This window comes from Hesperophylax consimilis, chromosome 23 (assembly GCF_061612785.1).
Source record: "Hesperophylax consimilis isolate HC1 chromosome 23, BYU_Hcon_1.0, whole genome shotgun sequence".
NCBI classification, from domain to species: Eukaryota; Metazoa; Arthropoda; class Insecta; order Trichoptera; family Limnephilidae; genus Hesperophylax; species Hesperophylax consimilis.
The window spans coordinates 26,010,712-26,038,443 of record NC_142858.1 but is presented as its reverse complement, the minus strand read 5'-3'; the positions used below and the strand labels follow the sequence as shown (position 1 = coordinate 26,038,443).

General features: G+C 32.4%; 1 protein-coding gene across 1 annotated transcript; it reads left to right on the top strand.

Moving 5' to 3' along the window:
• Window positions 1-26,241, top strand: LOC149412495 (LIM/homeobox protein Lhx9-like). The gene is made up of 7 exons (XM_089645718.1): window positions 1-191; window positions 669-866; window positions 5,537-5,671; window positions 13,696-13,926; window positions 14,743-14,870; window positions 24,969-25,207; window positions 26,032-26,241. The coding sequence occupies exons 1-7, from the start codon at window positions 1-3 to the stop codon at window positions 26,239-26,241; spliced, it is 1,332 nt and encodes a 443-aa protein (XP_089501844.1).
• The last annotated feature ends 1,491 nt before the right edge of the window (window positions 26,242-27,732 follow it).

Below are 27,732 nucleotides of genomic sequence, written 5' to 3'. Positions count from 1 at the left end.
ATGGCACGTAAAATAAAATGGAGTAAGAACCAGGATATGTCGCACAATGCTTCCTCTGAAAACGCTTGCATTTTTCCGGCAGTTCGGCCACACAGCATCCGCGTGTCGAGGGTGGCTTCTATTGGCGGGCGCCTGTGGGGTGGGGTTGATAGGGGTGAAGGGGAGGAGCTTCCTACCGACGCCGCGGCGCAGTCCGCGAGGGAGCGTCGGAACAAACGTTCGTCATCATTCTGCCTTCCCGGCGCCGTTACTCGACTCTAATTTGTGCTCAAAATTGGTTGATTAATTGTAATTAATCATTAATTGCAACGCAGTGACAGGCACATACATATTTACATTGACAGATGTTTTAAACTGTTTAAAATAATATTAATTAATGAAAATAATACGTCAACGAATATGTAATAATTAATTGGACAATGTAAATTTGCTACGTTATGTAAACATAAGGTGCACATTTAAAAAAAATATTTTGTACAAATTATTAAATTATTTTTGCAGCAACATCATTATTATTGAAATATATTTTTAAAATAATTATTAAAAATAACGAATAATCAAATATTTAACACAATTTCATCAAGACATATTAAATGATTACAAGAAAAAAAAGTGTGAACATTTTTAAGTGTTTATAAAAGACATAAAGAAACTGAGCGTGTTTACAGTGGTTTAGTGGTGTTAGTTGGTTTGTATCGCCTCGTGGCGGCGATAAGGAACAGTTTCGGGTGCCCCCCGCGCGATGGTGCCCCAGTGAAGCTCAGCGGCGTGGCTCCAGACATGCTGAAGGACCGGGAAGGGCTGCCCGAGCGCTCGCCCGCGCCCCCGGAGGGCTGCGCTGGCTGCGGGGGGCCCATTCTTGACAGGTACATGATGTTTAATTACTACTTACTTCCTGTCACTTGATTAATCAGCTTTAGATAAACAATGTAAAAAAAGCTTTTAAAAATATACGTCAATGTGAAAAACAGCCAAAATTTTTTTATTTTTATCAATATTTAAAAAAGTATTTATTTGATTCTAATCGTCACGTATCTTGCATTTTTATGTTTAGGATGAAGTGAAGATTGGTTTTAGACAATTGTTTTTTTTAGTACCTATCTGTGTGACTACCGGTTTCACCGAGCAGTATATTGAGATACAAATTATCACAAACCTTCTCATATGTTTAGCATACATACAGCTGATAATTTTATGTCATTGTTTATTTGGAACATTTAACAGAGTGATAACAAAAATAATAAACATTGATGCTAGGCAAATAAAAGTTATTGTGATAAGAAATGGTAAGTGATTTAAAATCTATAGAAACAAGATAGAACTTAATATCAGCTTTGAGATGATTAAATAATTTTGTATTAAATTAACATATTACTTTTATATATAAATTGCATTATTTGTCTCTATTCCATGATGTTCACATTAATCACATCTATTCCGTGCAGCTTCCATCCCGCTTCTTAAAGGGAATTGCTTGGAGGTTAGGGCGATTACTCAGACGATGAACTTGAAGTAAAATTAAATCTTTCTTCTTTAGAAAAACGTTGGAAAGACTTTGAACTCATCGGCAGTTTCAAAATTATTATAATATGATTAGTATGATGACTCACATATTCTTCTGCAATTCTCCCCTTTCAATATCCCTTCGACTCGTGTCGTGAACTCCATCCAAACATTGTCCTGTCTTGACTTCTTTATTTGTTATTATTCTATATTTTATCAATTTTTCTTGTATTAACTTCGTGTTATAAATAAATAAATAATACACAATAATAATTAGGTAGGTATATAAAGTGGGTAATTTTAAGTCCCGCAGTGAAGTTGATAGTCCTAGTACTAAGTTGCTAGTTTGTTATAAGTCTTACTTGTAAGTCACTAGTAATAAACCTAAGCTGTAAGGTATTAATTATAATTCTAAGTGATAAGTTATTGGTTGAGTAAATGAAGTTTTAAATCGCCCTTGACTTGATTCTCCCACGAAAATAGCGATGTACAAATAATAGATGTTTTACACACAACAATAACTCCAGTTACAGTGAATAAATCGTTTTGTTTTCTACCTGTATCACTTGTACAAAGTTTTAAACTGTAAACCGCTAAAGAGTCCCCACTGCTGCTAACCGTCTTGAGCCAGTGGGACTATGGCATCCCCAATCGGGGTATGTTGTGAGGCTAAAGGTGGTGGGGAGGGGAAGGAAAAAGGAATGTGGAATAGTACCTGGCTGTTCAAATCTGTTCACCAAACATCAATACTCTGGAAAGTGCCGCAAGTATACTATATATTATTATAAACTGTAAAATATGACTAAATAATCACATATAATTTACACGCGCATGCCGCGTTTTGAACCCGCGACCTCTGAAAGCCGATAATCGAATACGAAAATTCAATCCCTTAAAATTTCTTGATAACGTTGTAAAAAAACTAAACAAATCGTGAAAAGCAATCAAATTGTTCAACACCGCGCATTTAATGTTCGTCTAGGATAACTTGAAACCTGTAAATTTGACTGTCCTAAAACGGGAATCCTTCCTAGTTGGACAGTCAAAAGCATAAAATGTAATAAGTGTTATAAAAAATAAAAATAAAATTTAAAAATAAGTAATATTTTCAACTACTTATACTTCATACCTAACTTCATCAGGGTAGTATATTGTCAACATATCTGTTATTATTATTAGATATGATAATTAGTTGAGGTAATAATTTACAATCAAGATACTTAAATAGGATTATTAACAGTTGATAATATAATAATGATTATTACTACTTGGGATCGTAATTGATAATAATCTAGAAAATATAATTACTGTACAGATATGGTTGATAATATACATAGGTACCTGATTAAGCTTACTTAAGTTAAGCCCGTGAATTATTTAACATTTAGTGCAAATTTAAATGTAGGTGTAAACAAAATTTCATCGTTATAATATATTTATGATATGTCTTGTGTATTAATTTGTATAATATTAGTATTAATTTGTACTCTGATGATGCTTGAGCAAAGTGAAATCGATCGGTAAATAAACTAATTTAAAACTCGTGGTTTTACACAATGAAATATGTTTTTATTTAAAATAAAAATGTATTCAGTCCTTGCTATGAACGCGGTTAATTTTAACAAAAATTGTCACAGTGGAATGCAGGAACCTACCCTGATGTATGACAGGGAGGCGTAAAACGTCAGAGGAAGGATAAAAGTAGATTCCATGAGGCGTCTGTATGGTAAAATCATCTACGATAACAGACATAGGAATTAATAGACGAGAAGATAATGGCGAGGGGTAAAATCAACTGTTGAAGAACGAAGGGGGTTAAGCTGACTGTGATTCGTCAATAAATCAATCTGACAGTAAATAGGCATTTCGCATTATAATATCACAATTTAGTTCTTAAAAGTAAAATCTGCTTTTGAATGAATAGACATTTTTACATGGGAGCGCAAATTACTCGCTACGTTATGAACTAATTTGCGAAGTCCAAATTCGGCAAAGTAAATTTCTTCTGTTTGCAGAGTCGTAGTTAGTTTCAGAGTATTTAGTTAAGACACTTTTACAAATGTTTCATAATTTACTTACCTCAGTAAACAACGATGAGCACACTTGAGAATCGCTACATTGTGATGTGATAGAATATGTTTCTAAAACTGATCCATATAATACGGTGTGAATAAGCTTAAAATAAAGTAAAATAATGCTTACTTATTGAATGTAATACGACAATTGGGTTTATTCTCTTTTTCACATCTATTTTTACAAGTTTTCATATCACAAGTCAACATTTTGCCGTGTTATTTCGTAAAATGAACCGATGATGCCTCGACCATAGTTCGCACAAGAATGATGACGTCACGTTTTCAAATTTCACTTGAGGCCATACGCGAGCCCAGCCGGCTCCAATGGAACCGGTATGGGGAGTGGGGATAATACGCTTTTAATCACTTAGGGCAGGTCTACTAATATTCATATGTCTATGTCTACGATCGTGTAAAAAGTGAGTAGATTCGCAAAGAATGCAAGGCTGATGTAATTGTTGTGAGCAAGGGACGCTTAGATGGTGTGGGCATAAATATCAAATGAACGATGAAATGATTGTAAAGAGAATATATGATGCGAATGAATATGGTAGAAGAAGTTGGGGACCAAATACTCATGTCTCTCTGCCTGCCCCTGCGAGGATAATTATTTAGTGTTGAAAACAAAATATTATCGTTCTTTTGTCTTAATTTAGACCGTGTGATAATAGCATGTGCAAAGGATTTATTTGGCCAAAATCCTTTGTCACTTTCAAAGAAAACTGTTATAATCAATTTACATAAGACCTTTTGACTCATAGACCTCAGAAAGGCCAATGAAATTGAATATCTGTTTAAGAAAAAATGTCAGTAGTTGGAAATATTCCATATAAATTTTAGTGACCAAAGTGACCAAAACCAAGTCTGAATGTCTAATAAAAAACTTATGATGCCATAATATCCTTTTTAAATACATGATTTTTTTTCGGTAACGATTAAATGCATATATTGGAAGTGGAAATTAACCCACTTCCACACATGATATCTAGCTGAAACTCCGCAGATAGAGTCGATGTCGATAACAATGCATTCTACCAACAATTTTTTTAGCAATTACGTACACACACGGACCTACACGCAGTTTTCTGAAATCGGTAGAGATTATAGCGAGGTTGGTTGAGGTGTAGAAATCCAAAAAAAAGTTTTTTAATAATAAATGTATTAGGAAAGTCAAAAAACTTTGTTTTTCACAGATGGATTTTTATACTTTAAATCATTTAAACATGTAGTTGCCTTTTTATTTTAATTTACTTTACCAAATTTATGAATACCTGCTTTATTCTAAAGTTTATCCCAATTAACACTCTAAGGCGTTTTGGGGGTTTCAGAATATGATGACTTCAAAACGCAATATTTTAACTATCGTGTTACATATTTGCCAGTTCACAAAAAACACCTTACCAATATTTTATAAATGATTTTTATCTCCTTTCTTTCCGATTTTCATTTAGTCAATCAATAGTATATTGAGCGTCATACAAAGTAAAATACTGTTAATCTTGTGCAGTGTATACACAGAAAAATAAGGTAGGTAGTACCTCTATACCACCGTAATTCTTTGTGTGAAAGCGTCTATCGTTCGTCGATAAGCATAATTTATATTTTCTAATTAGCTTAATTTTTAGAGCACCTCAAGATCTACACGACAACTCGTGAATAACTAATGTAACTCTTTCCGTTGGGAGTTATTACTGATTATTGGGTCGCGCAGAGTGAATTCCGGGGCTCTTATCTGGCCTCATCCACGCTCGATGATGTAAGTTCAGTGACAAGTAACGGACAGTGGCCAATTTTTAGATTATATTCACAACTTTGCGCCACTACCCTTGGGCCATGACATATATTTTAATATTTGTCGGCAACAAAACTCTGGCGGACATTATTATGGGGTCTTTTTGAAAACTTTTTCATGTTAAAATGTACATAAGTAAAGTACGTAATGTGCGATATTGTTTCAGATTTTACCTCCTCGCGGCCGACAGGCAGTGGCACGCGCCCTGTCTACGCTGCTGCGAGTGCCGTCTACCGCTCGATACAGAGCTCACCTGTTTCGCCAGAGACAGGAATATATATTGTAAGGAGGACTACTACAGGTGAGATATAGGGAGTTTGGTACCACGCAGTAACTATACTATCGATATGCAATCAATCTACTACGATCATACAATCACTACACTCCGTAATAAATAATAATATACAAACCAACGTTCAAGCACTATACCTATAACAGTAATAAAATCTAAATATTGAAGACAATATTAGTGATTTCTAAACGAAAATCTGAAACAGAAAAATCAGAAAAGGAAACGGTCACATCTGGGACTCGAACCCAGGACCCTTGTCTTTCCGGGACAGTGCTCTACCAACTGAGCTAATGGGACCCTATTCCCCTCGGTCACTTTTAACTGTATCATACTTCGAATAAGAACTACTAACATTGTCTTCATTTTTTCACCGCACATTTTTATTGGCAACTATCTTTATGTATGATATAATATTTAAATATTACAATTTGAAGTTTTACTCAATAAAGTTATTCCGAAAAATAAATATTCATTCTAGACTTGCAGAAAAGTCAACAGATGTCGCACATTAAAAATAAAAAATAAGATAGGTTTATCTAAAAAGACGCTGTCTGGATGGCATTTAGTTCGGGTTGAATCTTGCGATCATACATAAAGGTAGTTGCCAATAAAAATGTGTGGTGAAAAAATGAAGATAATGTTAGTAGTTCTTATTCGAAGTATGATACAGTTAAAAGTGACCGAGAGGAATAGGGTCCCATTAGCTCAGTTGGTAGAGCACTGTACCGGAAAGACAAGGGTCCTGGGTTCGCGTCCCAGATGTGACCGTTTCCTTTTCTGATTTTTCTGTTTCAGATTTTTGTTTAGAAATCACTAATATTGTCTTCAATATTTAAATATTACAATTTGAGGTTTTACTCAATAAAGTTATTCCGAAAAATAAAAAAAAAGTAATAAAATCGCTGTCGTATTATCATTATAATATACATACACTATCACACTGTCATACAATCACTATACTAAACCATTGATATAAAATCACCGGCACAGCAATAGTAATATGGAGTATAACAAAAGCGTCAATTACTGAATACCAAGATTCGCCGTACATTTTATAATCACATTATCATGAACATAATATCGTGTCAGCCATAATTATTACAATTATTGAAATTAAGTTATTCATCCATCATACTTTTCTTGAAATTATAATTAAAACGAAACAATTCTTCAATCTTCATGCTTAATTCTTCATTCTTCAGTATTTATTTTTATTTATTCCATATATAAATATAAATTATAAAATTTTAAAAAAATGTTTAACTAATGTAATTAAAATCAATTCTTTAAATCAATTTTTATCCTTTTCTTCTATTGGTGATTTTTTTTATTTACCAGGTAGGTACCAATATTTTTTATGTTAACTTTTATCCTTTTCTTCTAATGGAGATTTATGTTATTTACCACGTACCAATAATTTTTTAATTGCTACACGAATACTATGCTGTTTAATTTAGTTTCTCTATTAATTTTTTCATATTATATTGTTAGCTTTAGTGTCAAGATGAATTAAATTGAATTGTGCACCCCAAGCACGTTGCTGGAGATAAAACTATTACAACTATTTACACATGTTTTCTGTAAAAGTCCTACGGGGTTAAGGTTAAACGCAACGCTCGTTGTATTCTACGTGTTCACAGATGGCGTTAATTAATTAATTTTGTTTAAATACGCTTTTGCAAGGTATTGCTTTACAGTATTAAGATAAATTATTTGTTTGCGCCCTCATATACGCAATATGAATATGAATAAATAGTTTTGTCCATATAAAAACTCAATTCTATCGAGAAAGGCATACAAATACAATATTGGATTGAATCATCGGTAAAATATTGTATTTTTGTGCCTTTCTCGAAAGAATTAAGTCTTTAAACGAACAAAACTATTGATTCATATTCATATTGCGTATATACGGGCGCAAACAAATGATTTGTCTTAATATTGTAAAGCAATACCTTGCAAAAGCGTATTTAAACAAAATTAATTAATTAACGCCATCTGTGAACACGTAGAATACAACGAGCGTTGCGTTTAACCTTAAATAAATAAAATACATTCATATTTATGGTGACTTTGCTCTGCGTAGAAGTTTTCTTTCAGAAGGTTAAAATAATTCTGTAAAGGACAGTATTATTTATTGAAAAGGACGGTCCAGAAAGGGAATGGAGTATGATAAAAAGATTACCGGCAGCGCTTACTTTAACGACGCATGAAGATTTTCAGTTTTCCATACGGGACGCTGACTTCTACCCCTCTCATTTTAATGTAACAAATATTACTTTTGAATGCCCAAATAGCCTAAAACAAAACAACAACAAAAATAAAAAAATTCCAAATCGGCTTCACTTATACAAATTTTGTTTTCCATTTCTTATGTTATATTTATATTAATAATATAATATAATATAATATAACATAACACCGAATATAACATCATCATGTTATATTCGGTGGCGGAAAAAATGTTTTCCTTTTCTGAATATTCATCTTCATCATGTTATATTCAAAATGAAAAAAAATGAATATAACATGATGATGAAAATTCAAAAATGAAAAAAAAATGTTTTCCATTTCTGAATATTCATCATCATCATGTTATATTCGGTGTCGGAAAAAATGCGCTTAGTGAGTTTTAATATGAAATGAATAAATTTTTTGCAAATTTTGTTTTATTTATTTGGGATATTCTTGTGTTATGGCGGACCACAGATGAAATTATTAAAATCCTCAATTAAAAAAAAAAACTGTATGACTCATCAGTATTTTGATTAACTTAATTCGTTTGTATCATTTGATCCTTGTTATTCATTTAATTTAATTGATTCGTTTGTTTAATTTGATTCATTTAAATCATTTCATTGTATTGCGTAACAGAAATCTCTAGTAAAGAGAATTATTAAAACCCAATTATTTCCTTGTTATTCTTCATATACGGTTACTATTTTAAAAAATAGAAATATTTAAATTAAATGAAAAATATAATTTCCTTTTATTGTTTCATATTTTTAAATATGTTACCACTGATTCTGTTGCGAACATAACAATAATAAATGTGTACTAATAGTCTTTTTCCACAAGGATACTTTGGGCAAAATAAATTATTATTGTTTCTGTTGCAATAACAGAGTAGGTAATATTTTGAATTCTTATCCATACCAATCATTCAAATCTTTCTCGATGAGTTTTCCATAACTTGTTGGGATTAAAATAAATTTATTGGAAAGTGTAAATATGTAAATATAATATCCACTCTTCGCGATATGAGATTAGATTTTTAGAGTATAATTTATTGAGGTTTGATTATGGTAGTATTTTTTAATACAGCGATTATATTATTATTTAAAATGCGTTGTAAATTTGTGAATGTCTCTTACAAATGTACATGTTATTTGTTATATTATCTGAATTAAATATTTTATTTATGCGATGTATTATAACATGCATATTAATTTTTTAACTCTGCTTATGACATGCCAAAAATTTCTAAATGCCGCGAGCGATTTGATATAATGATTTTACTTTTCTTCATTGCACTGTGCCTTTAGGTGACCGGATAAATCATAAAAATGATAAATTATGACATTTTTAAAAAGTTATATAAAGTCATGGAAAGTGATGAAACAAAAACTTTATTGACTGGGTTAAGTAGGTTAGGTTAGGTTTTTTTTTTTTCATCGTTTCTAATGACTTTATATCACTTTTTAAAGGTGTATTGAATTGTCACTGTATTGAGTTATCATGGAACCGTGCCTTTAATATCTATCTAATATGACTACCAACTACTTTCTAGGTACTAATAAACTTTAATTTAATTTCACTTGTAGATAATTTATTGTTAGTTTCCGTGTAGTTTTCACGAATGCCACACTTTACATAATGCAGTATTTATATGACATTTAATGTTTAATTTAGTGTAATAGTAATAAGAAAGTTTGAATATACAGTGTACGGAGAATTAGGTTCATATGGTTCTATAGTAAAATTTGCAACAAATGAAGTAGCCCGCAAACGAATAGTTTCATTATTGTTTCAATATATGTTAACTCTCTTTTAATGAAATCTTTTTTCTTGTATACCAAATGAAGAGCAAAAAAACAGACAATACGTCATGTGCGGTGACTTATTGTCTATTTTTTTAAATTAATGGCTCGTATTTTGACATTGAGAGCTGAAATAGTTCCGTTGCCTTAGAAATTACGGGCAGAAAAAATCAACGCTGTCATGTCAGCGATAACTATGAACCTATAAAGCTCCAGACAGAACTATTTGAAAACAGTTAAAGCCGCGAAGTGAGGGGGTAGATGTATGAAAAAAGCCAAAACTAGGTACTTACATTTGCATGCATTAACAACAAAAATATAAAATCATAATAATTCATTATGCAAAGCTTTGCGTACAAATCATTCAAAAGTTTGTCATACAAGATGGCTGCCAGACAACTTCACCTCACACTTCAACAACATTCACGCAAATGTGCGGTAATGCTCTGTCCAGAGCTTTTTGGGTCCATGGAGATCACCGAGTTTTTAGAGGTAAAAATATATTACTGAAAAATAATTTTTACCTCCGATGGACACATCTTATCAAATAATTAACAAATAAGCTTCTTAAAACATTACATATTTTCCTAAACATGAGAAACATGATATATGAAACTAAAGCAAATTAAAACAATATATTTTCACTTTATCAATCCATAATAGAATAAGGAATCATTGTTTGGGGAAAAGCAACAAATTCAACTATCGATCATATAGAAATCGTACAGACAACCATCCTAAAGGTAATACCTAAAATAACGTAGAATAACTGACACAAAACTTTTAAAATGTTTGACGTCCTACAAAAACGAAACTATACATAAAATTAAACTACATTTTTAATTTTTTTTTATGAACACAAACTTTATTTAATACACCAGTTAAACAAGCGTACAAATAAACATAAAATTTCCGACCGTAAATACATGATTTGGACAAAGACATCACAGATACCTTTCAATAAAAGCATTCAACAATCGATACAAAAATTAGAAAGGAGAAAAAATACCAGATTACAAAATTAAAATAACAAAAAAGACAACATTACGAATATTTTAAAACGTAAAAAAAACATGTATACATACATAATAATAATAAATAAATAATAAAAAAACACACTTCAATATATACGACCACACCCCATAATATATACTGATTTAAGAAAAAGATCATAGCCTATTGTATTTCATTTTATTTCAATTTACTTTTTTCATATTATCTTTTTATTGAATTTTATTAAAATTTAAAATAAAGGCCTCAGGACGGGCAAAGTACCCAGTGAGGCCCACATCGTCATACATTGTTTGAACAAAAAAAAAATATATTATAAATAAGGCATGCAAACATTTTTTTACGCACGAACCCACTGAATTGTATTCACAAAATTGTGAATTACCATCGACTTTATCTGCAGCTTTGTGATAGATTTTCAGATAACCTAATAAATTATCACTCATTTCGTTGAAATCATAATGTTACACAGAACAGTAGTGATTATTGAAACACTAGAAAATAACAAGTCGAAGAAAATTACAAAGATTTAATAATTTTTTCTTTTTCAATAAGAAAATGCCTCACATTGTTTCTCGTGCTATACTTAAAAAAATAATGATGCGGTCACAGCAATCACAATCGAGAAAGCACATTAATTACTAGTTCTCAAATAATATAAGGAGTAAGAATTCGACAAATTGCTTTTCTCTTTTATGTTTGCAATGAGGTATATATTCATATAGGTCAACAAACATCGATTCTGAACATATAAATGTAATTATACGCGTATATAATTATACGCGTATATGATTATATGTAGATTAATAAACCGTTTTTTTAATTAATAAAATACTATCCTTTCAAAACGGTCTATTTGGTTTAAATCACTGCATCTCTTCGTGGGTTTTAAATTTGGGTATTGCTTGAAAATGGTTTCTTATCAGAAATTTGTGAATCTAATAGGTGTTTTTTGCACACCCAATGTACTATGCATATCAAAATTTATTATTGGTTGATGAAAAACTCTGGATTTTAATATTACATACGGACATTTGCTATTAAAAATAAAAATACTGCTTATAAAAATAGAGGAATGTTTTTACTATTGTTTTTTCCATTACCGATTGATTATTCTTATAAGCTGTAAACCGCCACTTTATACGAAATTAAAAGACATATTTAATTACACAGATATATTATAAAGGTTATGGTGGCTTCAATTTTTTTTGGTTTCATATAAGAATAATTAATAAAAAAAAATTAAAAAATGGACAAATATTTTGAAAACATTTTTACGGTAAATGACTTTTTGGAATATATTAAAATTATTTGGAAGTGTATAGTAAGCTTTTAGATGAATATACAACGCGTGATGTTATCTCTTTCTAAAACTGATTAAAACATATCTTACCGTAATACAAAAGGAAATAGAACGACTATATGTCATAGTTTAGTACTGAGTTGACTCTGTTGATAAAAAAAGTAAGCTCTTGTGACGACACGAGCATTTTAGCAGACGATTACAAGTTTAGTTAGTATGTCATTATTAATAAAAACTAATGTTAAAAATGTACTGGAGTTCCTTCGTTTTGACTATGAGAATTACCTCGACGTACCCACATTACCTACAACCTGCAAGTAAAAACAGAGTTTTAATTAAGTTTCATCGTTTAAAAAAATCAATGGTGTTTCATGTTAGTAGTAATGAATAAAATTTAACCTAACAAGTGATGTTGAAGAGACGATAGCTGAATAACGTTACTACTAAACTAAACGTAATTAAATTATCGGGGAGGTGAGAAGCAACCAGCTGGGAGTGACAGGCCAAGTCTGTAAAGACCACATTATCCTTTAAAAACAAAAAGTTGAAAGTATTAAAACAAAATCCTACTGACTTAGTTAGGTATTGATTTTTGAAAACAAACACGTCAAATAGGTTTTGTGAATTTGTGAATCCGTGTAGCAAATGAATTATTTTGATAGGACAGAAAGCGGAAAAAAGCATTGATGCAAGGGCGACTGCAGGTAACATATCTAATATTTATTTAGAATTAACGTGGTACTGGTACACTATAGAAAAAAAGAAAAAAACATAAGATACAAAATAAAGGATTATATAAGTAACAAGACAAAAGAAAAAAACGTACATTTGTACATTAGTTTAAAGATATAGAAAGAAATAAAGAAGTAACTAAAACAACAACAAAAAAACTGTTATACAGTGCTCTCGTTAAAATATGTACTGCTAAAATGTTTAATTAATTCAGCTTTATATTTGAGCAAAAGCATATTAAAAACATCAGCTAACATAGCATAAGAGTTACTAACGGTGTGTAATCTATTTATAACAGAATGTAGCCTAAAGCTGTAGTATACAATACTTGATCGAATGGTAGGAACATGAAATTGACACAATATTAATATATCAGGGCTATCCAACTGATAATTTGCATTTTTTTAAATATAAGGTCAAAAAATGTTCGTTAGTCTTTAATAATCAAGTCGTTTCTAATACGTTTATGTAAAATAAAGCAAGGCAATACAAGATGTTCTATGAACTATAGGCATAGAATTGCAGTAGGTAAAAAGTACTTAAGAACGAGATAAATGCAAGGCAATATGCAAGATGATCTTTATGCCATTAATGTACAGAACTTGTTATTTGCTCAGGGAAGGAAATATTATAAATAATGACTTACATCTTAAAACTGTTCTTATTTTTTCATATTTCTTGAGTAAAAATTTTATCTCTAAATTAACTTTCAACAAAAACTGGGATATTATTGGGATAATGGTGGTATGAGCGACATTTTCTTTTCCCCAATTTCCACAGCGATTATTTTACTCAAGGAACTTTCCGATTTGCTTTGCACTCACAAGAACACTCGGTTGGGAAATAAAATGACAATTGAACAGATAATCTAGTGATCACAAATGACGACTGTGAAAATGATTTGTTAATAATTATAAAAGATGAATGTACGTCGCCCCTGTCCGCAGGATGTTCTGTGTGAAGCGGTGTGCGCGCTGCCAGGCGGGTATCTCGGCCAACGAGCTGGTGATGAAGGCGCGCGACCTCGTGTTCCACCTCAGCTGCTTCACGTGCTCGTCGTGCGGCGTGCCGCTGTCCAAGGGCGACACGTTCGGCATGCGCGACGCGGCCATCTACTGCCGCCCGCACTATGAGCTTATCTTCAGCGAGGCCTACTGCGAAGAGGAAATCGCAGCCATGTTTAGGTAATCAAATCAAATAAACTTCCCGTACCCAAGATGGCAACCAATGTTCCCAATTTCGTTAATCTAATAAGTACACGGTTGACATTATTGTCCTATGAAAACGGGTCGTTCTACTAATCCTACTTGTTGAGTTCAACAGCTCGGCTGTGGAACGATTTGCCTGCTTCTGTTTTTCCTCCCTCCTACAATTTGGATCCCTTCAAGACCCATGTTCACACGTTCCTGTTCTCAAAAGTAGCATGGTCTGGCACCTTTTTGGCTGGAAATAGTGCAACGCATACGTCGGTCTTCTGGTTGTGAGAGAGCATCGATCCAGCTCGTCAACGCTACGTCGCGTCGTCGGTCGATCGACGCGACGATACGCGTGGTACTATTTCCAATCTAAAAGTTCTTGAAACAGGCACACGGAAAATAATCAGTATTGGTTATTTATTAAGAATCGCTCTAATACTGGTAATCCGATTAATAACGGGATCGCAGCCCTCTAACGAATGCATTAACAGGTTTTAATAATTTGAAGAGATTCTTGATAAATTAGCAATACTCATTTTTCTCCTGGTAGGTAGGCACTATAAGTGGGGATAACTAATTTAATGAAGTAGGTAATACAAATAGTAAATAATATCTATATATTAACCTGAACTATTGATTGCGAAAAATCTACTACTTAGAATAGGTTTCCATCTCATACAGCAATGTCATGCGATCATGAGATTTAGAGAAAGACATTTTAGTAATAGTTAGTAATAAACCAAAACTAAAGAAAAATCACAACGAAGGATTCAATAAAAATGGTTGTTTCAGGTCCAGTGGGTCGCCTAATCAGTACTTCTCAGTGGGTCCGGTGCAGAAAGGTCGCCCAAGGAAGAGGAAAACGCAGGTCCAGTCACCCGACTCGCTGCAAGTTCAAGCTATGAGGATGTCCAACAACACGTTAGGTAAGTTACAAATATCATTTTACAATTATATTGGTTGTATGGTTTCTGTTGTTTTGAGTCAATTATAACAAAACATAACACAACTGCTAGATATTATTAGGGTGCGTTTAACTTTTAATTATTGGGGATTTAACAACCCAACCATAAGATGTGGCGTCCTATTATTACATTCGTTAAAAATTATCCCATAATTGGTAGTATTTCTACCCATGTAATATGTACTTAAATACGGTAAAAAAGTGTTAATACCATCACAAGACATAGAATTTTACGAAGGAGATAAAATTTTAATAGTGTGAAAATACATTTACCAAATTTTCAATAGTAATTATCATCAGTTAACATTTTTACCAACGAAAATATCGTAAGGTTTCGTTTACCATACGAGATTCGGAGATTTACTGCGAACCATTGCGAACAGTGGCTGAAGGAACATTTCGAATAATGGTGTCATTTTATCGTAAATTCATGTAAATACTACCACTTCATTGGCGTAATAACGAGTATAATAATAAGTGGTTCAATGGACTTACTAACTCAGTGTTCAATGTATTTCGTGTAAAGTTAACCAACTCGTTGTCAGTTGGTTCTGAACGTTTACATTGGTTGAGAAACATAGCTCGTTCACGTGTCTTATTATTAATTATGATTGTGTAATTCTGTTGTAATTCTGCGTTTGCAGATATTATTAGTATTTCATATTATTCCACGTCGGTACACATATTGTAAGCACTTCTGCCTTGTGCCATTAAATCACTACTCAGCTTTGAGTTAAATGTACACAGATAAACGTATATAAATTTTCTATTACCGAAGCAGGTTGTCGTAAAGATGAACCTCTGAAATAAAATGTATATAAGTATGTAATTAAGATAAATTGACCTTATATAAAATGAATTTTATTTATTGTTACATTAGCAGTATTATTTACAAAAAAATATTTGGTAATGTGAACCTCACTGGGTCCTTGCCAGTGCTGAGGCCAGCCTCAATTTCTGCATTGAAATTAGGTTTAACTAAACGAGCTTAAATGGCATATTGAAATAAATAAAGGCAGTAACAAAAAACTAAGTCAATATGTGAGTAATTTTTGATACGGTTGTGTAAAATATGTATATGTTTTTTTAATAATATTGCCTTTATTTATAAAATGTTGCTTTAATTTTTGTAATATTGCTTTAATTGTATTGTTAGAATTGTTTTATTTTTTTTAATATTTCCTTAATTTTTTTAATACTGCCTTAATATTAGTAATATTGCCATAATTGTTGTAATACTGCCTTAATAAATGTATTATTGCCTTATTTTTTGTAATACTGCCTTAATATTTGTAATATTGCTTTGATATTTGTAATATTGCCTTAATTTTTGTAATACTGCCTTAAATTTTATGATATTGCCTTAATTTTTGTAATACTGCCTTAAATTTTATGATATTGCCTTAATTTTGAATGTGATATATTTTAGTTCTTTTTTTGTGTCAACTGTAAGATTTTTTGAATGCTTTTATTGCCTGATGTTTTTATACAGTTTTGTCCCCTTTTATTATTTTTTTCTTACCTACTAATCACGGCCAACTATTGATGGGCAAGACAATTGTTTCGCATAAGCAATAATAGGCAATATATCTTGTTCCTTTACGAGTATCTTGTTCATTGAGACAATATTACGGCAATACCTTGACCGACAAGAACACTGAAGGGTAAAACGGTATTGTTCGGCAAATGACAATAAAAAGCAATTATATTATTTATCTGGCACATTGACGAGAGCCTTAAACCTCCGCATGCCGAATTTATACCGATTTATAACGTATTTCTCTTTAACATTTGAAGTTATTAAAAAACAAATGTTTTTTTTGAAGATTACGTCCATACATTTGTAAAGCCGAAACGGTAATTATACGAAATTCCCTCGGTAGAAAAAAAATGCAAAGTAAGCTCCGAAAATTATAAAAAACATGTTTTGCTTTGTTATTAAATAATATGTTTTAGGTATGAAATAATTCACAGTATATATTGTAATATTATTTCAAACAAGCCGTGCCGTCTCTAACATTATATATAAATAGATCCCTTTCAGAGCATCTTCAAACGTTTACTACGGGGCCTTGAAGTTATTTATTCGGTGAGTTTCTTCAGAGTTTTTCAAAGAAAAATTTTAGTAAGAATGAACCTCACACACGCCGTACTTTATAAAAAAACTGGCTTAGGACTCCTGAAAAGATTCGTAGTAACAAATTCTATCAACATGCCGACAACGAATGCCAATTTAAAAACACTTTGTATTAAATCTACGTACCTTTTAACGGATTTTTTTGTAAATGGTTAGGTCTAGAAAAAATTCCAATGCAGTCGAAAATTTTAACATTGTGCGATATTATTTTTTTACGTATTATTTGAATACGGCATGTTGCTACGCCATTACCAAAACTTGGGTTGGTATCATTTTCCGTCTCCTAAGTCGAGGAGTAATGGTGCTGCCAGACGCAAAGCTCACATCAAAAGTTAATGTACAGCGCATCATCTTTTCTACCGACACACGACGCTATCAAATATTTCTTCCTATGGTAGGAGAGGGGGTCAGTTGAATTCGAGAGCGGCCGAGGAACATAATTTCATCTGTCAAAGTGACAACTTTACTTACTGACAGCTTGAGCACGTTTTCGAAATGGATGATACTTGTCGCCTATTGCTGGATCTGTTGGACAGCTCATCCTCAGATGATGATGCCGCCAACTATATAATTATAAATGCTATTTATAAACTTTTTAGATTTTAAACAATCTGCGCGTAAATAGCGCATTTTCATATAACCTCTCCGTCGAATCAGGAAATTCGCAGTTCGCACGCCGATCGACGAAAGCGACATATAATAAATTATTGTAAAATAAGCTCAAGTCAAAGTCAAAGGGCGAAAATTTGTTTACTTCAAATTCAAATATTGATTATATTTATATTTTAAATATATGTTAAGTATGTTTGCCAAATAAAGTTTTTTTTATGTTTCTAAATTTACTAGCACACATGACGATATGAGCTAACATAATAAATAAGAAATGCATTATTAGGCTGCTTATGTCATGGCTGTCAAAGGGAACACGGAACTTAGTCGGTAGCTCCGCAATTAAAATGACCCCCTCTCCTTTTTACGGCGGAGAGGGGGACGCATAACTTTTCAAATATCGCGTCGGGAGCGGTTACGTAAAATAAATTCGGTTAGCGAAGTTCAGAACCACACTTATAGCGCGTTATCTTTTTACGTGTGTCGGGTCTGTATGGGATTGTATGGCGAGCGCTATTGTGCTTTATATTATCTGTTGATGTGAGCTTTGCGTGTGGATGCACCATAAGGCTCTCGGCTAAAAATCCGGAGGTCACAAGTTTAAATACACATCAAAATTAATTTGTGTTATTTCATAATTTATTGATTAAAATAATATATAGCGTATTTTGGGCAAGTTCCAGAGTGGAAGATACTCTTAGTATCACCCTGGTGTAAGACCACCATCCATGATTAAAACCCTCCCCAATTGTAAAAGCCATAGTGTCACTGGCTCCACACGGTTGGGAGCAAAAACAAAAACAATTATATTCTGCAAGCTTCGTCAAACTTCTCCCACATCGAATCTTTTTGACGTATATTTTCTAAGTATCTATTATATTTCTTTAATACGTCAGGAATCAAACCCTCAGCACAACTAGTGTATAGAAGACGATAACAATAACGTATCCAATTATAAGTAGTTGCCCCCAACAATACGTGCAGTATACTTGAGTTACAAGTATATCGATATGTAAAATATATACGTGCATACAAATATAATAATATATATGAGCGTATAAAACTACTGGTGAGGTGAGTATTACGATATGTTTGCACAAGAATATGTGTGATTGAATGCATGTATTGTAATGATTGCGTCCCTAAAAAGATATAAAGCAAATAAACAAATAATACTAGCATCCCTTGGATAATAATCCCCTCTCGCGATAGCACTCGATGAGACACAAAGAAAGCTGAGCGCTGAGAGTTTGTTTTGTGCTTTGCCCTGCGTTGTTTACATAACAAGATCAATATTTATTCCCCCGCGTGTGATGCTAAACTTGCCATAAATCATAATAATTATTTACTTGCTTTTTCTGGTTTATACTTTGCAATGTAATCATATATTAGGATTATCTCTTGTGTCTACATTAGGGAAGGAATCTGTTGGACACTTGCACTCCTACCGTCTTAAAAATTACATTCTTACACGTCCGTTCAACGTTGGTGTGATAATGCTGGCGTCCAGCTTGGTTTAAGACCGTTTTAACCAAACAAACACCATGGTAATAAGTAAAAAAATTCACTGCCCTTACGCGCTGCGTACATAACAAATACATCACGTTTTTTAAATAAGGCTGCTCACGTTTTTAAGTTTTCACTTTACAGTAATGATTTCTTATATTATATACTAACCCAGTTCCGTGAAATATCACGAGATATTATAATTGTAGGATTTGTGAAGCTAAAAGAATTTGCCTGAGGAATTGCCTTTCAAAACAAAAAATTTAACCTTCGAATGTTATGTAAACTTGAAAAATCACGATATCTATGCAATCATCTGTCAAACATTTTAACAAAAGAAATACACTTTTCAAATAAATATATGTATTTTTTTATTTTTTTATTTAACGGCAATATAAAGTAAAGTAAAAATGATACAATATTAAGTAAAAAAATATATAAAGTGATTTAGTTTGTTCTCAGTCCTCCTCACTAGGTATTCATGTTTAGTTTGTTGTAATTGTTTTGATCATGATTTCCTCTTCTTCTAATTTGTTGGTTCCCATAAAATATAAAATAAACTAAGCAAAAAGTATTTATGTTTGTTGTCTGTAGGTTGCGTTGGGGTTACTTCATAAATTTAATGATTTCCTCATCCTCATGTTTGGTTAGCCATAATTTGATATCTTTTTTAAACTTTTCTATCCCCATGGTGTTTTTAATTTTATAGCGTGGAAATAGTGGTTCTTCTGGCCGAAAGATTTATTTAATTTTGGAATGTTTAGTAGATTTGAGGATTTCGTTCTTGCAGTGAAGGTGTGTTGTTCAGCAAGGTGTTCATATTTTTCTTTAAAATTGAGTAGTGCATTTTTTGAGTACAGTTTTATAATGCTGATCACGTTAAATTTTTTTTAAATTTCTTTTGATGGAGTCCTTATGGGTACTTTCAGGATTATTTTTATTATTACTTTTTGTGTTTTAACGAGCTCCTTCATGTGAAAGTTTGAGGCAGATCCCCATCCAATAATCCCATATTCTAAGCCTGATTGGCAAAGAGCGTAGTAGACTTTATATAGATCATGTTTATTTAGTGTATTGCGTACGTTTCTAAAGTAGTACATGAGCTTTGTTTTTTTGTAATGCTATTTATGTGAGGGTCCCATTGAAGATTTTCATCGATTTCAACGCCGAGATATTTTATATTTCTGGAGTGTGTTATGGTGGGGCAGTGAAATGATTGCGTTAAGTTTTTTCCTTGACAATCATGTATTTTGAGAGCATAATCCTCAGCTGGTTGTCCTCTTGCCGTTATAGAAAATGTTAAATATTTCGTTTTGTTGACATTTAGTGTAAATGAGTTTTGTTTAAGCAATTTTTGCAGAAGTACAAGCCCATGTTCAGCTTCTTTGTAATTGGTTACCCAATCACTTTCATTAAATAAAATAACGGTGTCGTCGATACCCGGTATGTTTTAATGGTTTGTACCTTTTTGCCTTTACAAGTAAAAATATGATATTTAGGTACCTAGATACTTTATCGGTTGTTCGCACAACCAAATTTTATGAAAATATATTTCAAATATCTACAGAATTTTATATTCTTTTTTTTAGTACATACTCTATCGCTTGTCTGGATCGTTCCCAAAATCAATTCACATTTTGAATATCAAAACATATCCCAGTTCTATTAAAAAGTTCATTTAACCCGAGTTACACATTGACATGGAGATTCAGGGACAGACCACTGATATTAATATTTTTAATTTTCACTGTAAGAATGTGATTCCCTATTTGGATTGTTTTCAGTTTAAGGTTGGACACAGCATAGATTATTAAAAATTACTTTCAACTTCATTAAATACCATCCTGTTTTGTTTTAAAACTTATTGGTTGTGTTAGTAAATTTCATTCTAAAGTAAAAACCCTGTGATCATTTTGAACACTGTGCATGAATTATTCAAATAAAAATACAATAATATATTATGATATCTGTATTTTGTTCAACCCGCTGCTGTTGCAAAATCTGCTGTTGTAGAACAATGTTTTCGTCAAACAATAGAAACAATGGGGGAAAAGTGTACAATTGAAAATACTCTCAAAGCATTTCACATAATGTCAACTGCGTTCAGTGTTCAATATTCTACGTGTGTTTACGTTTGTTCTATTCATTTTCAGATAGCTCCATTATAAATTATGTAGGATTTATAAATTAAAATATTTTAAATAATAAAAGTGCCTACACATCGTGATTATTCAAGTATACACCTGATGCAAAGAAACGTGCCAAATGCCTTACACAGAATATCCGAATATTTAGGAAAAAGTTTTTTAATTTCACTGGAACGTTACATCACGTTATTTCACAAGTAATTTTTTCAAAATCGTCTTAATCTCATATTAATATATTTATGTAAGTACCTACTATATCTGTATTGACACGATAAAATTAAGGAAAAAAAGGCATTGCAAACATTTTTAATATTTTCTCCTTCTGTCTTTTTTCAGTTCTTTGCTGCGATTGTTTGTAAAAAAATGTATTTTTGTTATATTTTCTACATCTCCTTTATTTCGTATAATGTTTCACAAAGTTTGGAAATACTAGTAAGTTATTGAATGTTGCTCTTCCCGCACGGAGCATTCCTTCAAAAAAAGTAGGGTATTTATACTTTTTGTTGTTGTTGCTAAAAATAACCACAATGAATTTTTTGTAACAATTCCAAATGTGCCGTTGACTTTGAGGTTTAATAAGATCGTAGCCAGTTTGAACCGTTTAGGAATGTGCGGTTTTAGATCGTCTTTAAAATCGATGAATATTATTAAAATTACAATTTAAGTAATTAGTAATAGCAGTAATTTAGTAATAGTTTTTAGACCGATGGTCAGGATTAGAAAAATTAACTTTAAATCTTCCATAAATTTTAAAGTGTAATACATTTTTAACTTTGTGAAAATACACAAAACATAATTTTTTATATCTTTCACGGGTAACCGGATAAATCGTCACAATGATAATTCATCACATCTTTAAAAAGTTATATAAAGTCATGGAAAGTGATGAAACAAAAACTTTATTAACTGGGTTATGTAGGTTAGGTTAGGTTAGGTTATGTTAGAAAAAAAAATCATCGTTTCTAATGACTTTATATCACTTTTTAAAAGTGTGTTGAATTGTCACAGTGTTGAGTTATCACGGAACCCTTTCACGATGTACTTACTAGTTTAGCTTGGGAATCGTTCGTGTTTTTAATTCTGCATAGGTACAGAATATTTCAATAATGGTAATTTTTTATTTAGATTTTATTTTGAGTTTTGACGGCCTCCGTTATCGAGGGGTAAGGCTCTTGACTATCAAGCTGGAGGTCGCGGGTTCAAATCCCAGCGTGCACAGGTAAATTTTATTAGATTAATTTGTGTTGTTTCACGAATTACTCACTTCAAATAGTAAATAGTATATTTGCGAAACGTTCCATAATAAAAGATACTTTCAGTATCGCCCTGGTGTAAGACCACAATTCGGAATGGAAACGTTGCTTGTTGCTTTGGCCGTTTTTAGTGACCAGATCTGAATAGCCAGGTACATCCCCACTTAGCTCCTCACTACCTTCAGCCTCACAACATACCTCAATTGGGTATGCCATAGTCTCACTGCTCCAGATGGTTGGGAGCAGTTGGGACTCTTGATTTTTCATGATAATCAGTTTATTTTTTTTTTTTGCGTACTTATTAAATATAATTGGCAATTTTATTTACACTCTTATGAGCTTATCGAAGTTTCCAAAATACACTGCGTTTTAAAAAATATCGTATGGTTTGTTATTTTACAGGTTATTGGAGTGGTTGGCACCACTTGTCGTGTTTGTGTTTCTTGACACGGCGTCACGTGACGTATCTCGCCATCTGATGCGCTTTTGTCAACAACCCTATCCCCCTCTCCTTTGCGATGTTTCAATAGATATTCCTCGGCACAAATTGGCCCTTAATATTCTGCAAGATGTTCAATACAGAACATGATTTACTATCTATTCTTACTATCTATTCCAAATTATGAAAGGAGGTAAACCAATAATAACTAACTTCAAATATTATTATGGAATATACATATGATTATGATAGATGCTAGCTCTAAAGTATGGAAGATTTGCAAATACATTCAACGGACTCCGTGGTCGAGGGGTAAGTTTCTCGACTAAGAATCCGGAGGTTCGCGGTTTTAAATCCCGATTTACAGTTCACAATTACCTAACTCATTAAAAATAATATATAAATGGTATGGTTCTAGAGCGATAGACACTCTCAGTATCGCCCTAGTGAAAGACCACCGTTTAGAATTGAAGCATTGCTTGAAATGGCTTTAGTCATGTTTGGTGAACTAGATCTGAATAGCCTGGTACTTCCTGACCTTCCTCTTCCCTTTATCCTTCCCCTCCCCACTACCATCAACCTGACCTTAATTTTACCTCTCATTAAAAAGACCCTCTAAAAAGATGATGTCTGTGTAGAGCACTGAAAAAAAAATCAGAAATTATAATAGCTAAAATTACACAGCGTGGATGATAATCTGGCATGTAAATAGCACAGACCATCAGGGAATATTCAAAATCCCTATGAAAAAAAATTCATTGATCAATGAATTCACTCTGCAGGGAGAAAATAACTTAAGCCAGCCACCAAAATACATATGAACAGAAAAGACTCACCAGAGAATCCCACTTGCAATAAGTTTTGCTCCTTGATCTTCAATCAGTACAAAATATATTTGAGTTCGCACTAAGAGATTATAATGTCACCAGCTTTCAAGAGAGTAGAAATATTAATGAAGAATCAGCACATTGCAATAATACGCACTGCCATGATTTGTGATATTTTATTGTAAAAAAATATATAAACAGTTTAGTCTTCAATAGACCTCTTTTGACAAATGATACAAACTGTATGAATCCAACTGATCAATGCAAAAAGGTGTCGGTAATCAGTTATCACACCTGCAGAGCAAAATCCATCCAAAATTGACCAGAGATGTCGCTTTTGTCCATTATATATATTAAAAATTAATTAATTAATTTATGTTTATATTATAAAAATTAATTCCCACTAATTATAAATTAAATTTTAAATCGACTGCTTCTCCACAGCGAATAAATTAAACTTGGAAAATATATATTCAACTTTTTTGTTTACATATCCATGTATAAATATTTTTTGTTCTTTAGATGTATTTTTATGAAATTTTTAAATACTTACACTAAGTAATTTTAGAATATGTTTCCAAAAAGATGATGTCGGTGTAGAGATTGTAAAATAATGCAGAAATTACGGTGACCGGATAAATCATCAAAATGATAATTCATCACATCTTTAAAAAGTTATATAAAGTCATGGAAAGTGATGAAACAAAAGCTTTATTAAATGGGTTAAGTAATTAGGTTAGGTTAGGTTAAAAAAAAATTCATCGTTTCTAATAACTTTATATCACTTTTTAAAGTGTGTTGAATAGTCATTGTTTTGAGTTAGCATTGAACCGAAATTACAATTAAATAGCAAATAAATTACACTTGGAGAATATATATTTAATTTTTTGGTTTAGTTCTCATTATTTTTACATATATATGTAAAAGTAATTTTTGTTGTTTATATGTTTATATGGAATTTTAAAGAGCGTAGATAAAGTAATTTTAGAATATGTTTTGTTGTTTTAATGTTCGTGTAGCTTCTGTTAGTGAGGCTTATATTTTTAAGATTTATTCTAACTGTAGGTTTTTTTTCCATGGCAAGTTTTGTATTGGCTATTGCAGTCATTAAATATAATTTCCAAAACTTTATTTCTTTCCAGAAATCGTGCATCCAGCCGATCTGAATTCTTCCATGGAGTCTCTTTCGTACGACTCCTCAGTAGCCTCTCCAGGCAGCGCATCGGGCAGGCACTCCCAGCGGACCAAGCGCATGCGCACCAGCTTCAAGCACCACCAGCTCAGGACCATGAAGTCCTACTTCGCCATCAACCAGAACCCCGACGCTAAGGACTTGAAACAGCTGGCCCAGAAGACTGGACTCTCGAAGAGAGTGTTGCAGGTAATGAAAAAATAGACAAACGCTGAACTTCTTTAATTTTATGTGTTGTTCCATTGCAGGTGGTGATTAATTGACATCGGATTATATAAGTTGGCATTTATGTATGGTTCCGTCAACAAGACTCCCGCACAACGCAACGAGCCGCTCCCAACCAACAAGTAACTAAATAAATAATACTAGAACATTGAAGAGAAGGCACTGAGATACACACTGGACCCTAATTCATTCGCATTGTTTTGCCTTGTTACACAACTGCTTAATTATTTATTTGCTAGCTGGGAGCGGGCTCTGTGCGTTGTGTGGGCATCGTTTGGACGGAAAAAATTGGGCATACTCATAATTCATACCTATATTACATTATATCGTTTGTATAAAGAATAGTGTCTTTAGCGGGCAGACGGGCAGCGGGCGGGCGGGTGGCTTTTTTAAATACAAAATAAAGATTGATAAAATTTTGCACACTAAACTATGTAAAAACCATCTCACCCCCATTTCGCAGCTCTTAATGAATTGCACACAAAACTTTCAAAATGAGAGAAAAATATAATTATAACATTTTATCTGATTTCAATTAAGTACCTTCTGTGATTTTGGGAAACTTCGTGCAAAGCCCAAGCAAATCCAAAGACTTCAACAGCTATATAATATTTTCATATTTTTTATCTATTTTAAGCACACTCTTCACAAAATTAATGTAAACATTTATTTTCCATTTCAGCATTTTAGTGGACATTTAAGTCTAGCAATTAACTATCAAAAGGTTTTTTTTTTAGAAAAATGATATCTTCACAATTCCAAGTAACAAATTATTTAATTTTACTAAGGTTTGGTTTCAAAATGCCCGCGCTAAGTGGCGCCGCAACATGATGCGACAGGAGTCGGGCAGCGGTCAAGGGCCGGGCGGGCCGGGCGGGCCGGGGCAGAACGGCTCTGGTGGGCTGGGCGCGCCCGGACACCACCACGCGCACATCGCCGCTGCGCCCTTCTCCGACGTCTACCTGCAGCAGGACGAGACACACCACGAGTACTGCTAGATCACTAGACCACTTCACTTCATATAACCAAGACATATAGTCTATACTCATATGTTGAAATTTGTCTTCTGGCACTTCATTTTCCATTATTTTTCTGAAAGCTGTATGAAAAACGGAAACTTAATTAATGTGCACTCACAACGTCTAGCTGTGCGGCCTTTTTCCATGGGGAATTTGTATTTGATGCCAAAATACCGAACCAAACTGAATAATTATTGTTTTAATCAATTGTTCAAATGACAATTCAACGTACCTTTAAAATGTCATATAAAGTCATTAAAAGCGAAGAAACAGAAAATATGTTAAATAGGTTACGTAGTTTTTGTTCATCGCATTTAATGGATTTATATCATTTTTAAATGTGTGTTGAATTGACGTTGTGTTGAGTTATCATAGAACCGTAATTGTAACCAGTCGTGTTCTGGCGTCAATTACTGGAATATGACAAAAAATTTTACCCTCATTAAAAAAAAAAAACATACCTCTGATACTTAGGAATATAAACTGATTTTAGTGCTCTATATAGCCAATGAATTCACATATATTTTACCGTTAAGGATACATTTGCCGTTAAGGATATATATGCGAGTTCTGCTAGTCAACAGTGGCATATTATGGCGTGCGATCACTCAAGACATTTTGCAAACTAGGCATAATATGCCGAAAATAAAGCGTGTCCAATAAAATCTTGCCCTACCTACTGTGTTAACATAGTGAGAAAATAAATAAAACAACGTTAAAATGGCGTTTGTGGGTAGAATTTTTAATTTAAATACGACAAATGTTCTGACTCACAAATAATGGCCAAAACTAAATTCTTTAATGGACTATATGATTTTTAATATGAATTACAGATAAATAGATCAAAACAAATTCATTCAAGATATTTTCTATACCTTTCGATTAAGAGGAAGCTACAATCCAAAAATGTGTACATTCTTGGTAACGGGAGTCTAGAAACGTTCGATGCAAAAAACTGGTTTTTATTTATTTTGTAAATAATTTTATAAGAAAGCAAAAAAGTTAATCAAGTAAAACTATTACCGATAATCTTAGCTATAATACTGATTTTTTAAAGTTGTTTCCTTCATACATTTCTATTGAAAAAATTTTTTTTTAGTAGTTTGCATTTATATTTTTTATGGAGTATTTATTTTATTTTATTTGTATTCTACTCAAGCGAAGCGATAGGAAAATCTTCAATTTATCTAAACCATATTTTTCGGTATTCATAATGTACACCAATTCGTCATAAAGATTAATCAAAATAGTGATTAAAAAAAATAATTATTCATTTTGGTTGGGTATTTTGCCTAGTATTTTGTCTAAGTTTTGTACGAAAATGAACACAAAGCTGTTCCTCAAAAATTGTTCTGGTTTCTGTATTAGGTACCTACATATCTCCGTTCACCACACACACACATACAATCACCCACCACATATTTAAAAAAAATGTTGTTTTATCTTTACGTCAAATCATTCCCACCACGG

Bases quoted from the DNA above. Each gene is read 5' to 3' on its own strand.
- LOC149412495 (XM_089645718.1), top strand. From the start codon at position 1: ATGGCACGTAAAATAAAATGGAGTAAGAACCAGGATATGTCGCACAAT. The intron at 867-5,536 runs GTACATGATGTT...ATATTGTTTCAG, and splicing joins GGGGGGCCCATTCTTGACAG to ATTTTACCTCCTCGCGGCCG. The intron at 5,672-13,695 runs GTGAGATATAGG...CCCTGTCCGCAG, and splicing joins TGTAAGGAGGACTACTACAG to GATGTTCTGTGTGAAGCGGT.